The sequence below is a fragment of the Alosa sapidissima genome, chromosome 11 (genome assembly GCF_018492685.1).
Source record: "Alosa sapidissima isolate fAloSap1 chromosome 11, fAloSap1.pri, whole genome shotgun sequence".
Taxonomy (NCBI): Eukaryota; Metazoa; Chordata; class Actinopteri; order Clupeiformes; family Clupeidae; genus Alosa; species Alosa sapidissima.
The window spans coordinates 2110709-2128557 of NC_055967.1; the positions used below are offsets into that span (position 1 = coordinate 2110709).

Genomic DNA, 17849 nt, shown 5'->3' on the forward strand with positions numbered 1-17849 from the left:
TTGGCCCCTGGCCAAATATTGATTTCGTAATGGGAAAATGAATTAAAAGCTGCCAGAATCATAAAATGCAATAACACATTTCACCATAAATACATGTAAATATGAGCACACTTTTACATAGAAGGTCTTTTAACTTTAAAATATAAGATATGTTTTTTAAAAAATTGAAAATGGCCACCAAATATGGATAGATGACAGAAATTAACAATTAAAAAATCCAGTTCATTTTTAAACAAAAAGGAAAAGAGGTTATTTTGATATCAGAAATTATGTACTTTTTAAATGCAGATTTAAATATTTAATATTAAATTGTGTGCATATACTAATACACATTATTTTTACTTGGTAGTTTGTCAGTGACTCCTCCTTATTCAGTCAGTAGGTTTCATCTTGTGGTGGCCACAGTTGAATATTATTCTCTTTAAAATCTAGGGAACTGGTGGGATGTTTTACTCTTGACTACAAGTGAGATAAAGGCAAAGTCAGTTGAATGTGTTTCTCACTGTTACTCAGTAAAAATATTGTAGGCTAATACTTCAAGTGAGCAAACATAACTCAGACAGGCAAATATAATGTAAAATAGTTAGGATTCTGTGAAATAAAGTAGGTGTACATTTCCACAGAATTTCATTTAGGCTGGTTATCTAAACTAGTTGCAATTCATTCTATTTATTTCATTAACTCTGTGGTCTTGTACGGCTAGTTTATACCACCAAAAATTAATCATTTGCATCCAGAGCAAACCCCTGTGATTGCCTTTGAACAGCCACTATTTGCCTTGGCCAAGAAAATACAGTGGAAGTGGCCAGATAGATATGGTAAAATTGTCATTCTTTTTGGGGGTCTCCACATTGAGATGGCATTCTTGAGGACTTTAGGGGACAGGCTACAAGGAAGTGGTTGGGTAGAGGCTCTTGTTCAAGCAGACAACACTCACAGCTGACTCTTTCTTAAAAGTGGCCGATGTTGCTCGAACGAAGAGAGCCCACCAAGTAACAATGGTAGCATTGTACATTTTGCAACGTGCTGCATATGATAATTTCATGAATATGCATTCCTCCAGTGATGTGCTGAGCTTTGATGAATGGTGCAAGAGGCCAAAAGTTACAGTCCCACAGTTTCAGTATTGGGCCACAGTTATGGAGCTTGAGCTGTCTTTTTTGATCTTTGCAAGGTCTCTGGACCTAGATCTAGAACAAAATCCATTTATGATCCCATTTGTCACAATAAATTAAAGGTCTACCGAACAAGTTCTATGAAAACTCCCAGCAACAGTCAATAAAGATTAGTGACTCTCAGAAATGATATGACCAATTGACCTTTTGGTATCACCATTCATGAATTGCTTTGGTAGAGACCAAACAAAGATCAGCTCTTAATCACTTGTCATTGTGATGTCTCATTTTGATCACATAACATGAATTTACAGATAATTCATTAACCCATGTATAGTAATATTTAGTATTACAGGAGATCATTTTAAAACATATCTTATATTTTAAAGTTTAAAGACCTTCTTTGTGAAAGTGTGCTCATATTTACATGTATTTATGGTGAAATGTGTTTTATGTTTTATGTGTGCATTTTATGTTTCTGGCAGCTTTTAATCCATTTTCCCATTACGAAATCCATATTTGGCAGCCATTTTGAAAAATGGCCGCCATGACCCCCAGGGGTCAAATTTCGAGCGTCTACGGTGCTAAATCTGATCAGTCCCCCTTTGTGAGCCTTCCTACCAAATTTGATGCTTTTATCGCAAAGTGATCGATTTTTGCGCTTAACCGCCCTACTACAATCGCCTATTTCTCAGTTGTGCAATAAAAGCAGTATCATCATAGCAGTATTATCATATCATCGATAATCGTTCACATTTAATATAGGCTAATGACAACCACTGTCCCTCAGCTGGAGCTGCAGAGGAGTCTCCAATGTACAGGGAGACAGAACGCGCATGACTTTAATATGAAAATCACACTTTTTGAAAAGGGGAAAAAAGATGAAGGCAATGAGTAAAAGGCGATGCTAGAGTTGGAGGAATTGTCATAAAGGAGTCGTGTTGTTGTAAAGGAGAACGCGAGAATGACTGGTGCTGACTGACGTAGGCTCACAAGTAAAGAAGCATAAATCAGTCTTAAACTGCATTATGATGTCCACACGAAATGCAGCCTAGTTCTGTCAGCAGAAGTTCATACAGCAAATGTGGTTTGGGAAACGGGGACACAGAAGTGAAATAGGTTAACCTGGTCTATTTGAACATTGCTAGTAATCTTAAGTGATATCATACAAACCTTGAGAAGAATTGGTAGCTTAGGCTACATATTGCATTGCGCATGGTATTCATAATTGAATCTCATGTCGCACAATAAATGTGGTTACCGCAACAGAGTCATAACTTCAATAATTGTTCACAATTAATATAGGCAAATGACAACCACTGCCTCTGGAAAATAAATGAGCAGTAGGCCCAGATACATTGAAGGCACAATTTGAAGCCATCCCGAGGTGATAGCTGGAGCTGTAGAGTTGGAGTCTCGGATGCACAGGAGGACATTACGCTTAACTCAGGAACTTCAATAATACAGTCAATCATACCAAACTAGTATAAAATGTTATTCGCCTACATTTCAAATACATCCATCCACACATGTTGCATTGATTGAGAATGAACGTACCAGAGTGGAGCGCAGTCTGCTCCCTGGGGGGGGGGGGGGTGTAGCCTGGGCTGGTGTTTTGCTCATCGGTTCTGACCCATGGGCAGAAATATTTTTTGTACAACCCCAAATCAGAAAAAGTTGGGACATTGTGTAAAATGCAAATAAAAACATAATGTGATAATATACAGTACAAGTCTCGTAAACCCATATTTAGCAGCAAAAAAGACATAAACAACATATCAAATGTTAAAATGAAAACGTGGACTATTTCAGGGAAAATATATGTTCATTTTGAATTTGATGCCAGCAACATGTTTCAAAAAAGTTGGGACAGGGAATGTTCACCTCTGTGCTGCTTCACCCCTTCATTTAACAACATTCTGTAAATGTTTAGGAACGGAGGAGATTAGTTGCTAGAGTTTTGAGAATTAAATGTTGTCCCATTCCTGCCCGATATAGGATTGCAGTTGCTCAACAGTATGGGGTATTCTTAATCATGTTTTTCATTTCATGATGCACCTGATTTGACAGGTCTAGACTGCAGACAGGCCATTTTAGCACCTGGACTCTTCCTCTATAATAGAAATACTGTTTACATATTTGCAGAATTCATTTTGATTGTGCCTTGCCAGATGTGCAAGAGGCCCATGCTGTAGGCACTAATGCACCTCCACACTGTCATATATGTTGGCTTTTAAACTGAACACTAAAACAAGTTGGATAGGTTGGATATCTGTGCACATAGACAATGGTTTTCAGAGGCTTTCCTGAGCCCATACAATGATTTTCTTGACAGAAACAGGTCTGGTATTGATGTAGTACCATCTGAGGTCCAAAAGACCACGGCTATCCAATATCGTTTTCCAGCTCTATTCCTTGTTTGCAAAGAATTCTCTGGATTCTCTGAATATTTTAATTATATTGTGTACTGCAAATAATGAACTCCCCAAATACTTCACAATTTGTTAAGAAATGTTAAGAAGCATTAAAATTACATTGTTTAATCATTGGTCCACACAGGTTTACACAGAGTGATGTATATCCCTACATCTTTACTTCTAAGAGACCCTGCCTCTCTGGGATGCTCTTTTTCATACCCAATCGTGTTGCCAGTTACCCTAATTAGTTATGAAACATTCCTCCTTTTGTTTTCTTTATCATTACACTTTTAGAATTGATTTAGATTAAGTGTTAGTATAATTTGTATTTTTGTAATTTGTATTTTAGTATATTTTTATATATTGTATTAAGTGTTAGTATAATTTGTATTTTAGTATATTTAGCATATTCTTTATCTTCTACTGTCCTTACTGCTTAGTTGTGTTTTTATATTATATACTTTAATTACTCTTTCTGCTGTTAAAGAATGTGTTTGTGTTGTATGTATGCTGCTGCTGAAACCTTGAATTTCCCTTGGGGATCAATAAAGTATCTATCTATCTATCTATCTACACAACTTTTCCAGCATTTTGTTACCCCCGTCCCAACTTTTGAAACATGTTGTTGGTATCAAATTCAAAATTAACATATTTTCCATGACATATTTGTCATTTTCAATATTTGGTATGTTGTCTGTGTCCTTGCAACTACTGTAAATATGAGTTTAAGAGATTTGCAGATTATTACATTCTGTTTTTTATTCACATTTTACACAACGTCCCAACTTTTTCTGATTTGGGATTGTACATATTTGCACATTCCAACATAAGGAAGCAGCATGGGAATGTCGTTTTTCTGCCTTATTTTCAGTAGGGTTTAAGTCATTTAGAGACTCTTTTTCCGAGCCTGCAGCAGTGGCGTGCGGTGGCGTCTGTGCCAGGGTAGGCAGAGTAATTTTGATATCTTTCATTGTTTTTACAAATACCCTAGCCAAGACAAGGGGATGGACATACCTGTCACTTACAATAGGCTGCTATATAGGCCTAGCCAATCAGACTATCCCGCGTTAATGATGATAGCCTGCATGAAAAAATTATCAAGTTAACTAGGCTTTGAAAGTTATTCTCTACAGTGAATACGTTTCCAACATGAATCACAAGTTGTACCGTATTTTCCGGACTATAAGTCACACTTTTTTTTCATAGTTTGGCTGGTCCTGCGACTTTGAACATGTTTTTAAAACATGTTAACTCATATTAACTGACACGAACCCTACTTGAAACATTACCGTCTAAAGCGGCGAGAGAGCACTCTCAAATGCACAGGTTCTGTGCACTTTCAGTCAGAGATTAATGCTTGCACTATGCCTGAAACACACGTGCATCCTCAAATACTAAATCCTCAAATTATTGCTGGGATTCTATTTATAGCTGGGCCTCAGATTCTGACAAATAAAGGCCAGTAATAATTTTGTTTCCATTTAACTCATAAAAGAGCTCTTCTTAAAGGTGCCATGTTTAAGAATTGAGGTAAAAATATCCAAAAAATGAGCTACACGCATCAAAAGAATGAGAAGAAATAAGGGCGATGATGTCATAAAAAAATTACAAGGTATAGTGCTGCAGAGATATCAACCTGAATTAGCATGCTAAATTACTAGCCACAGCCCGACAGGTGTCATAATACCAGTTTCGGCCATGGGAGGCGGTATGCGGGCAACATAACCGCCAGCCAAACTGCAATACATGTTTCTCGGTTGTTACTCTAGGGTAGACCAACTCACTTTCTGGAGGTATACTGCCCCCATCTTTTATGGAATGTGGAGTATGAATTGATTTTTTGGCGGACATTACACATGGCACCTTTAAGGCGAGACACGGCAGGTGAAAACATTGTTTTTTCATACACTGGTCAATTTCGAGATTTTGAGCTAGTATGTTACCTTAGCATGTATTCTATCACACTACTACAACAAAAAAGTCTGATTTACACATGTAAGTGTTTATTTCATTATATTGTGTCTACTCGAGCCTGTATATTTCTCCTAAATTCAGCAAAAGTTAGCATTCTAACCTTGAATGCACTCCCGCGACCGTGGTCCAAAACATATCATGTGTAGTACCGTTGGAAAGCTCAGTTTTCCTGTATCACGGCTACAACCGCACTATGTTACAGTGGGCAGTGCTTTGACTTGGCCAGCTTCCCTCGCGTCCACGCGGGATCACGCGGCATCACGCGACTTTAATTTGTATTTTTCCAGTGACGCTGCAACGACGCTGCAACAACCGGCAGAGGTCTCAAGTGAGCAGGGTGTCTCGTAAAAAGAAATGGAGCTGGAAAACCCTACACAGACTTCACTACAGACTTTAGCAGACTGGTTTAGAAATAATTTGGTAACACTTTATTTTAATGTGTCGCTGTTACAGTGTACTTACCTAATTAGGTACAGTGGTACAACCTGTGTAACAACATGTACTATCAGGTACTATCATTGTACTTGCATTATGTATTTGTGGGTACCTACATATAGTTGTTACATTGTAATACTGAGTGCTTTTACAAAACTTTGCCAATTTGCCTACATTTTCATCAGAGGCAAAGAGCTGACCTGAGACCTGCTGGATGGGGTAAATCTGGTTATGATAGATTTGATATACAAAGCATTCTTAGCTCCAGTCAAGGCCTCATTGTCTTCAGTGTACATGTAACAGCTGTGCTGCTACAACCTTGTTACTCTTTGATACAATGGAATAAACCTATTAAGTGTACCAGTTAATTACTTACATGTACATATGACATGTATGTTATGTCTTCGATGTCTTAGAACAGTCTACTAATAGTCTACTAATTCACTACATAGTACATATATCAACTGTGTTGGTACACACTTATTGCTCTTTGATACAGTGGCATAAACCCATTAAAATGAAGTGTACCAGTTAAGTACTTACAATTACATACAGTATTACATGTATGTTGTGTCATTGGTGTCTTGGAACATGTCTGCCATTACCCTACATACTGTAGTACATGTATCAACTGTGTTGGTACACATGTATTACTCTTTTGGTACAGTGGAATAAACCCATTAAAATAAAGTGTACCAGTTAAGTACTTACATCTACATATATACATCCTGTCAATGATGTTATGCATCCTGTAAGTGATGTGTTGAAACGTGTCTGCTGTTACACCACACAGTACATGTGAATTAGTAGACCTGTTCCAAGACAAGACCTGTTCCAGTTTATTCCACTGTATCAAAGAGTAACAAGGTTGTAGCAGCACAGCTGTTACAGGTACACTGAAGACAATGAGGCCTTGACTGGAGCTAAGCATGCTTTGTATATCAAATCGATCATGACCCGATTTACCCCATCCAGCAGGTCTCAGGTCAGCTCTTTGCCTCTGATGAAAATTTAGGCAAATTGGCAAAGTTTTGTAAAAGCACTCAGTATTACAATGTAACAACTATATGTAGGTACCCACAAATACATTATGCAAGTACAATGATAGTACCTGATAGTACATGTTGTTACACAGGTTGTACCACTGTACCTAATTAGGTAAGTACACTATAACAGCGACACATTAAAATAAAGTGTTACCAATAATTTAATAGCCAGAAATATGCCTGCCCTGCCCTAATAAAGAAATATTTGGTTAACGGCGAGTGAATCCCGTTTGCAACCGTAGAAGAAACGCAGGACAAATTAAACATTCTGGTTTTCTCCGAGTGCAACGATGATAGACAGACATCATTTGGACAAAATATAGAGCATATTAACCTTCGTTGCTCAGCCAAATGCCTTTCTGTTACGTCATGTTATCACGGAGTTACAGGCGATAAACTATTTTTGATGGTCACAAGTTTACTTCATTAGCGTTTATTTCTTTGATTATTAAATAGTGTTTTTCATTTAAAGGCTTGACTTCGTGCTTATTCAGAAGAGCATTTAGTGCTCTCCCCAATCCCAGACGTTCACATTGCATGTTTGTTTGTAATGGATGCAACCGCGAGATACGCTTGTCATAGGCGCAGATACCTTGGGTGCTCCGTCTCTCGGGCACCCACTGAAAACATCGAGCACCCACGTGTGCCAGCTTACAGTTCCGGCTACATTTATATTAATTTAAAATCAAACATCGCAGTTTATGTTAAATTCAGCATCTCTCATAATGTGATTGGATTCAATTCCCTACTTCATATACTAACCACCAATGAGAGCGTCTCTCGTATGAAAATTCCTGACACTTCCCACCTGAAGAATTAACGCAAGGCTTTGTCGGGTCTTCAGCCCCAAATGTTTAAAATGTATATAGCCCTGAATATCATTTTAAAAGTAGTCTGACAAAGCTTATTGTTTTGTGACACAGCTAAACACTGGTACCTCATAGAACGTCTATAACATAGCCTAGGTGGTCGCAACTCACAAAAGTAAAGCAGATAGAAAGAACTCACGCAAATCTAGCCTACAACACGCAGAAAGCTTTATGCGCAGGGGAGAGAGCGCACGCGCGCACTGTGCTTTATGATTGTTGCCTCCCTTTGATTTTTGCAATTCAACCCTTGAAGACATCGCGGTCTGGTGCGCTATGTAGATCGTTTCTCGTACCATTTAATTTCTCAGAATTTAGGTCTACTAGGCCTACAATAACGTCATCACCAAATACATCTTTTATTTTTAGTTGATCAACCACAAAGAGTAGCATAGGCCTACTGTGCACAGTGCACTGACGACTGTAGCAGCCCAAGGTAACCAGTTGTTGTAGATGAGAGGCAACCCCTTGTTTCAGATAGCCTGGACAACATGTTACCTGGGTGTTGCCTACGTTATTAATTAATGGTAGCCTACAATAGTTAATTGATTCGCGTAACATTAGTTGGCTCAAAGAGTAGGGAATCAGGATGGAGAGAGTCACACGTGTGTTGCTTTTGCGGGATCGAATCCAGTTTTATGCTAGTTTTCAAAACATATATTTTTTACATGTCTTTTGTCCGAGTGGCTGTAATGTAGCCGAGCGCTCATGAGCGCTCTGTTTGTATTGTTTAGAAAATGTTTGACGTCTTGAGTTAATGCATTAAACATTGTTTGCTGGTAACCAGCCACAAATAGCCTACAGATTCTTGCGTGCATACATTCTCTATTCTCTCCAAAATGTGCCCGTTCTATAGGCTGGCCAAGTGTGTAATTCTGTGGCATAAAGCAGATGTATTTGTTTATTGTACAGAAAAATAAAGTCAATTGACTACATTGCAGTCAATAAGTAGGGCAAATTACGAAACCAAAACGTGGGTCATAGTTGTCTAAGCTTCTGCTGTGAGGCCAAACCCATGAACAAAGACGCATTGATATCTGCAATAGTTTTTTTTGGCGAAACAAGCTCACAGCCGAACGAGTCATAGCACTGAAGGGAGAGGCAACTGGCATGTGATCTCCCCACGGGCCAATGGATGTACAAGTTTTCTCCTGTGCCTATGATATTTAATCCAGTGTTTTGTCAAGTTGCAAAATGCTATTCGTTTTAACGAATTTTTATGATAGTACCCTATACAAAAAGTACTTCATACTATCTTAATTGCTTTATACTCAATACTTGACCAATGGCTATTGCATCTGTCTATTGAAAGTGAGAATGTGGCATGTGATATACTGTGTAGGCTTCATAAAATAAAATAAACAGATTGCTAATGGCCTACAAGCTGATCTGGGGTGCGTTTCCCGTACAACTACGGAGGTTAGCTTTTTACTAACAGGATGCATCGTTCAACTAACCAACATGTAAGTTACGTCTGTTTCCCAAAACTGTCGTACTTACATAGTACTGTAAGTTTGGACCATGATAGTTTCCAAACTTCAGTAGTCTGGACTAAGGTGGTTAATGACGTTTAGTAGCACGTGAACGGGCACCTGCATAATTCTGTGGCGCGTTGCGTTAAGGCCGGCAGATGACAGCCGCCCTTGCGCAGCAGTTCAGTCCCCTGTCTAAGAGTTCGAATTTGGGTTAAGATTTTGACAACAATATTCACATCGTTGTTTACCTAAGTTTATCTTTTGTGCAGATCATATTATCAAAATCAGAATCATCCTTCTTGGCCTGGTTTGCGTAAACTAACAAGGAACCCCCCCCCCCCCCCCCATGAAAATCAAAGGCTACATATTCTCAACTGACCCGTCAAAAAGTGCGCACCACCTTATTATTATCTGCAGGTGTGTGACTTTTACTTACGTGCACATGGCTGCAAATTGACTTTTAATTTATGTATTTTCTGCCTTGGGCATTTTAAAATATGGATGTATGGTGGTTAGAAGTGTAAATATCAATTAGAAACCTAAATATATTCATAATTATTAATTTGCAAACAAATAACTGGCGTCAGTGACGTCTTTGACATGAAGATCCCTGGAACTATGCTTCTACTAGCATTCTACCACAGGTCGAGAGGTGTAGTTGTAACTACACAACTTTACGATAGTGGTTGCGAACGTTCGTTGCTACTATGGTTTTGGAAAACACTAACGTAGTGTAACGATGCATTGGACTATGTAAGTTCCAAATATGAATGTAATTCTACGGCATAAAGCAGATGTATTTGTTTATTGTACAGAAAAATAAAAATGACATGTCAAGCAGTCAATTGACTACATTGCAGTCAAGAAGTAGGGCAAATTAATTTACGAAACCAAAACGTGGGTCATAGTTGTCTAAGCCTCTATTGCGTAGCCTGTTAAAAACATCGCAGAAGCCTATACCCAAGGCTACAGATTAATTCTGAACAGTTATTTCTCTACTGGCTCAATTATCACACCACTGTTTTGATTTGCGTAGTTGCGTTAACCCAACACTGACAATAATGTAGACAGCAAATTTCGATTTCCGTTACCACCGTGTAGTCAAGCCTTAAGCCATACCCAAGTAGCCTAAATCGAGGTAAATCGAGCTTTTTCAGAAGGGGCGGCAGGTAGAGCGATGTACAGTGGCAGAGCGACTCACAGTGGCTGAAAGTGGTACTAAAGCTTCACGCCGCTTCACGCCTCGTAATGCGCGACTGAAGTGGCCATTTGAAAGCGATGCCCACTGTATAGCTCGGCTGGGATTTGACCATAGACAGTAAAAGATTTGACTGGACCACAGGGATCACTGGTGGTCCGCAAGCTATCCCAAGTAGTCCGCGAGCAGACGTGGTAAAATATAATATAGATGAGTTGTTTGCAATATTGAACCAACTTGTATGTAAAAACAGTTCTGCAACACTGTCTATGTAAGATATGCCAGTTTAAATCATACAGTATGAATCCACACAATAAGCAAAGTGCAAAGACAATAGCAAGGTGGTTCAGTGAGTAGGCCTATTGTGTAGACTAATTATAGGCTACTGTTGAAGTAGGTATAATCTTTTTTTTTTTTAGCTAGGGTTAGTTAAGTGGTCCTGAAACTGAAAAAGTTTGAGAAACACTGTCATAGGCCAAAGTATTAATGTTTTACTCCGCCTCGCTAGATGGCGATATGCGCCCAAACACAACAAATTCCCCAAACAGACTCTCATCTTAGCCATAGCTAACTTGCTAGCAAACTTTGCATCATCAGTCTAACTAGTTAAATAGTTGACATTACATGATGAACATTTTCGTATGGACATTCTGGGGGATGTTATTTGTATGAGAGAAGCTTCAACTTCTGGGTATGTAACATTGTGGCATAAAGCTTAGGTAGTTAGCTTGCTAACTCTGGCAGAAATCTCCAGTGTTCTTGTTCCATGTAGTTTTGTGTTGCAGCCACAGGGTTGCAGCAACAGCACGTAGACTAGCCTACAGGAAAGCTGTTGCGTATGAACTCATTCGGAATATTTTGAAAACGTAACAGCTAGATATTCTGTCTTCTCATTTTGTAGACGAAAATGAAGAGAGATTTTATCTTAGTTTTTATTTCATGCAAAACATTTTAGTCTCGTCTTTTTTCGTCAACAATAATGCATCTTAAGATAGTCTTAGTCAGTGTTTCAGGACATTACTGCCGTCTCGTCATCGTCTCGTCTTAGTCATGAAAAAAAAAAGGTCGTTGACGAACATATTTCCTCTCGTCTCGTCTGACGAAATTAACACTAGTCACAATATGCGGTATGATGATTTTTTACGACCAAGATTTTTTTGGTGCCCTACGCGCACTGCATGTTCTTAAATAACAATGAAATATCATCAGTAATATTCAACCATTATTTTGTGATTTGGGAATAATGTATATTTTCATTAAGCACAGAGAATCGCATGTCAGTCCCCTCATATTTAAGAGTCTTCGTTGCTATGGATGACGTCATTACTCATGCACGAGCTTGACTGAAGTGACCACCTTGATTGGCTGATGATTGTAATGCGGGAATGATTCCAAACACCTCCCTTACGATGATGAGTGACAGGTGACAGGTCTGAGAATGCGTGCGCTACACAAGGACGGAAGATGATGAATAACTGAATAAAAAGGCCTAGCCTAAATTAATCATGAGTAAGGCAAACAAATAGCCTAGTAGCCTGTAGTAGTAATCTGTCACCATAGCCTATGCCTATGTTTGCAAAGAGGAGAAATTTTTAATTTGATTCACAATAACGTTACATTTAATTTACATGTTGACAATGAGTAGCCTAGTTTTGGTTGTTGTTGGTTGCGTTATTGCATCAGTTAGTTATGCCTACAATGCAAAATTGTTTCCTCGAGATTGGAAACTCCTGTAGCCGCATAGGATTTCAAAACATTGCGACGTGAAATGCCACAAAAAGCGTTTTTTGAATAGGTCTTAGTGAGTTAGGAGTCCCCTCGACTTCTTTTGTCATTTTTGAGCAATTTTGACAGCCCTAGTCCACTGTAGGCTACGCCAATCGGCTATTAACACCTTCCACCTAGCCCCGGTGAGTGGGGGTCGCTATAATGCGTGTGAAATAGCACCATTGAGTAGCCTATGCGAAATAGCCTTAAAATCGTTAAACCTGAGAGGAAAAGGGTGCGTGCGGGTAGGCCCGAAACGTTAGGAAATAGATTAAAAATAGGATTTCGGTCCCTTCCAGTAAAAAAAGTCATTCAATGCAGATGTAAATTAGGTAAATAATGCAACCTTAATGAAACTGAACTCTGGGATTTATTTGAACTCTGGGTCACTTCACTGCTCGACACTACCCCACATGGAGAAATGTCGCACGTTAACAATGAACCTTTCATTATTTATTGTGTGGATGGGTTAGCAAAACCGTAGCATTTGGTGAATGGAGATGCAGATCACCCTAATTAATTTGTTTGCGCCAACAGCCCGCTCTGTCTTCACTTCAGCGAGAGTGAAATACCGGTAGGCTAAATGTTTAAAGGCTGTGTCATCACCATATTTGCTACAGATATTTACCTCTGTTTCAATAAGTCGTGACTTATGCCCATTCAACTTTTAACTTAGGCTATAGCCTACAACAGTCTAATTTCGCGTATGAATTGAACTTGAATTTCCCCTGGGGATCAATAAAGTATCTATCTATCTATCTATCTATCTATCTAACTATCTATTTCCATTTTTGGATTAGACTAGCCAGTCTCTATGCTGTTTTCATGGACAGCAAGACCCGCTTCATTCATAGTTTTAAATAACGTAGTTTGTTGCTTACACACGCCATCTCCAGTGGTTCACTTTTACTTGCACAGCAGGCGCGTGAAAAATCACGACAATTAAAAATTGAACTTTTCCACGATATTCAATTTTTTGAGATGTCCCTGTGCATGAAGCCCTACACTTTGGTACTAGTGAAACCATAATTCACCATTAACCACCATTCTTTAGAAACATCTTCAAATCAAACTAAGCTTTGCAGAAAAAATACAAACCTTGAACATAAATGGCATATTCACACATGCCTTGAGTCTCCCGCAGCTGCTCTCTGATGATAGCCTGAGGAAATAATCAAAGTTAAAATTGTTTGAAAATATTTCCATGATACTGGGCTCTTACAGATCTTATTGTAAGCTATTTGACTACAATGCAAAAGCAGATGATCATGAATCTAGGACACACCACACAGTGATCAAACAATGGTAAAATCTCAAACCACATGTGAAGCCATTTTTGACCCATCAGTGAGTCCATAACATCTCCAGTGCCCCTCACAGAAATTCAGTCTTGAAATAAATCTCTTTTTTTGATTTTTGTTGTGCGTTGTTTGTCGTGTACAGACGTACACGAGAGGCGATTAACCTCTACCTACCGGCAAACATATGGTCGGATGAATAAAAAAAAAAAAAATTAACCACCTAGTTAAAAATTAAAAAGCATAAATGAGGTAATCGCAGGTATCTTTGGCTGAGAGGTTCAAAACTGCACGGAATTTGAAGTGTAGGATCATTATGACACCCTCTGAGTGCATGCCAAGTTTCGTGGAATTCCGTTCATGGGGGACCATAAAATAAATGAATATATGTGTACATTTAGTTACTGTACACTACGCATGCACACACACACACACACACACACACACACACACACAGTAGAAATGTAGGCATAAGTACACTCACACGCACATGCACACACACAGGCACAGACTCACACAGGCACGCACACAAGCACACGCACACACACACACATAAACACAAACACGTACACACACGCATGCACAAACACACCCACATGCAGGCACATGCACACACAAACACGTACACACATGCATGCACAAACACACACACACACGCACACACACCATTACCCCCACACACCCATTCACAAGCGAACACAGACACACGCAGACACATAAAACACACACACACGCAGGCAAGCAGACACACACACACACACAGACACACACACACACACACACACACACACAAAAGCAAACACACACATGCACACATTCATTTATATACACAAAAGTTGCAAGAGTAGGGGATGGAGACAAATTGACAAGCGTGATTTATTTTTGTGGAGAGAATGTGCAGGACTGAGCGGTGGTCATATGTTGTACCGCTTTGCCGTATCGCAGTGATGCCTCGTACAAAAAAAAAAGAACGCGATTTAGGCACCGAAACAAGGCACCGAAATCCACATTGTTATTCGATGCAGTTACTACCATTTGTGTTGCCACCGGTGCCATATTAGAACCGTGTTTCGGTGCCCAACCCTAGTCGCCAGCATAGCCTAGTGACAATTTATGTTGTGTAATAGGCCTAACTTATACCTTATATAGCTTAGGAAAGCTAACAGCTTTCTAGGATCTAGTTTGTTAACAGTCACGGTTTTGTCATAACTCCCTCTATGCATTTTTGCATTTAGAATAGCTCTGAAACTGGGGGGGGCGAACGCGTCGCAGAGGGGACGCCAGAGCGTGGATATCTCAATCGCAAAATTAAACAATATTTCTATCGGGTGCCTACCATGGACTAGGCTGGCGATTTTTTCGATTTCTTAAAAGATTAAGCTTATGAAATCCAGACTAACCATGGACCTCACAGTTGCAAAATGCAAGGGAACATGAATCAGCCTATATTTGCACGAACAATAACGGACAACAGCTCTCAACTTGGCCCGTTAAAAATGTGTATGAACAGTCTAGCGACGCATTTCATGAAGGCCCTTTTGGACATGTCAGTTATTTGCACTACTGGTTAGGTGTAAAACTAGCCTAGAAATCTAGATGCACCCTAGCGGCAGCGAATTACATTTGCTGCCAGGGCTAGTCTAGCAACTCTCCATTGGCTTGTGAGCTGGAAAAATTAAACTTCTATCAGGCCAATCAAATCGTGTATAAAGACGTTAGGCGGGCTTAACATAATGATTGATGGCAGAGTTGCAACGGTTTGGCTTGAATTCCCTGCTACTTGAAAACAAAGAAGATGGATGTTGCTGTTGACGAACAGCGTGAAACGTTAAGCTTTTTTTTTTAAGTTGGCAAAAGTTTGAACTAGCCAACTAGCTCCGCTGGTGGGAAAACGCATGGGACTCGTAGCGCTGTCAGCGCTGTGCTATTGCGTGCAGAGAGAATTTGAAAGACAACCGATTATCCCGCCCCTAGGACTGAGCACTGCCAACGGTGAATGCCCAGACCCTACATTTTAATGTGGGTCTGGCTCGTCAGGCTAGTGTAAAACTGCAATAAAGTTGAATATCATATGAACTAAAGATGACTAAAATCTTGCATATGTAGTAGAAGAAACATTCACAAAAATCCATGGCATGACCTCTCTTCTTGATAGCTGTTGAAAACTGCATGGAACTGACAGGGATTGTTTTGTTTATTAATAAATAAATAAATAAATAAATAAATAAAGTAAAACTGATACCTTCTGCTTTTCCCAAATACAATGTACCTACAGGTGTACATGACCTTTCATCAGTCCAGTTGCAATGGATGAACTGTGATGAACTGCCCTACTTGTGATTGTTAAGAGATTTTAAAGGTTTTATAACAATGCTACAATTTTTTTTGGCTAATCTATTCACCTTTGCAGCATCAGTAAGCTAATTTCTGTGTGACCCGCACACACACACACAGGCATGCCAAACAAGCATGTAGTTTCAAGAGTGGGGGATGGAGTAGAAGATGGAGACAAATTGATTAGTGTGATTTATTTTCGCGGAACAGATGTACAGGACTGAGCGGCGGTCATATTTTGCATTACTCCACTTTATTACTCCTTGCACGATGCTCTTAGCCTAGGAATCTAGACGCGCCCCTAGCCCTAATTACATTTGCTGCCAGGGCTAGTCTAGCAACTCTCCGTTGGCTTGTGAGCTCCAGAAATCGAAACTTAACCAGGCCTTTGAAATCGTTTACAGAGTCGTTTGGTGGGCTTAACATAATGATTGATGGCAGAGTTGCAACAGTTTGGCTTGAATTCCCTGCTACTTGAAAACAAATATCCTATTGCGTCCTATTGCGTGCAGAGGGAATTTGAAAGACAACTGATTATCCCGCCCCTCGGACTGAGCACTGCAAACGGTGAGTGCCCAGACCCTACATTTTAATGTGGGTCTGGCTCGCCAGGCTATGATGCTCTTAGAGGAAACAGGAAACAAGAAAAAAGGATTGAGGAGAAAAGACCAATGAACAAGTAAACAAGGAAAAGTATCCTACACAAAATTCCCCTTCCCTTTTCTTTAACAGAATTAATCAATATATGAGTCGCATTGTCATAAGCATGAATTTTCCTCTGACAATGTTGAAATAAATACACAATCACAACCCATCAACACACAAGAGATAGGCCTCAGAATCAGAATATGAAATAGAACGAACACTCACCTTGCAGGTCTCATAGTCTTTGCGAATGTAATATAAATGAATTAACCAGTTCCTTTTTTCCAGTATTGGTAGGTCTGGAGCTACAACAGAGAAAAAAAAAAAAAAAACATTTTTCAAAAAACTGTCAAGGTGGGGACTCTGACATGGGCGAGACCTCTCCGGTGAAGTGAATAAACCAATCACATGCAACCAGTGTTAAATTCTGATCTGTCTATATTTTATTAATTAACTTCTGTATGACTCTGCCCACTTCGTGCATCTGACTTAGCTTTGGCCACGCTGCGCATGCGCTGTCAGCAAAATACGCTGTCAAACTCGCACCCTCAGTATCTCTTTGCTGGACCTACGTGTATCTCAGTCCCGCCCCCCAGTAGTATTAACTAGTACTTACTAACAAAAATCACTAGTTGACTAGAACGGCAATGGGAGCCAAAAGTAAAAATAAACAGAGGTACAGTACTTTTGGATACCTAATGATATGATTTCATTTTGCATCTATCAAAGGACTCGAGTATCTCATGGAGGTATACAAAATTCCAATCTAGCTTTGTTGGATTGTCCCCCAATAGTTGGCTACCAAGTTCCAGAGCATTACAGAGAGTTGCAACAACTAGGGAATCGAATGTTCCGAGATATTCCGTTAACGATGGGTTCCGAGGTGGTCACGTGTTTCATGGACGCCATGTTCCTACTCAACATTCTGCAGATCCCCATTGACATAGTACAGCGAACAGAGGAAAACTTATCATAATTAATAAAAAATACAATTTTTTTTTTTTTTCAAATGCCGAACTGTTGCGCGCGTGACTGCAGTGAAAGACCGGAAAGCGGAAAACAGTTGCACAATTTCCCCCGTGACTCAAAAAGGCAGAAAGTATACAGTGGGCATTACTTCAAATTGGCCGGCATCACGCGACTTTAATTTGTATTGCTGCAACAACCCAAACAACTGCCAGATGGCTCTTGTGAGCAGGAAATGGAGCCTGGAAAACCCTACACAGAATTCACTACAGACTTTAGCAGACTGGTTTAGAAATAATTTAATAGCCAGAAA

The 17849-nt window shown here is 39.5% G+C and overlaps 1 protein-coding gene across 2 annotated transcripts in view; it reads right to left on the bottom strand.

Moving 5' to 3' along the window:
- bbs4 (Bardet-Biedl syndrome 4) overlaps positions 1-17849 on the bottom strand; it is a 148428-nt gene that overhangs the window by 54495 nt on the left and 76084 nt on the right. For both annotated transcript variants that reach the window (XM_042108792.1, XM_042108793.1), the window contains exons 3-4: positions 16796-16875; positions 13392-13455 (exon numbers count right to left, since the gene is read on the bottom strand). In XM_042108792.1, coding sequence (XP_041964726.1) covers positions 13392-13455; positions 16796-16875 — 144 coding nt within the window. The remainder of the gene's footprint in view (positions 1-13391; positions 13456-16795; positions 16876-17849) is intronic.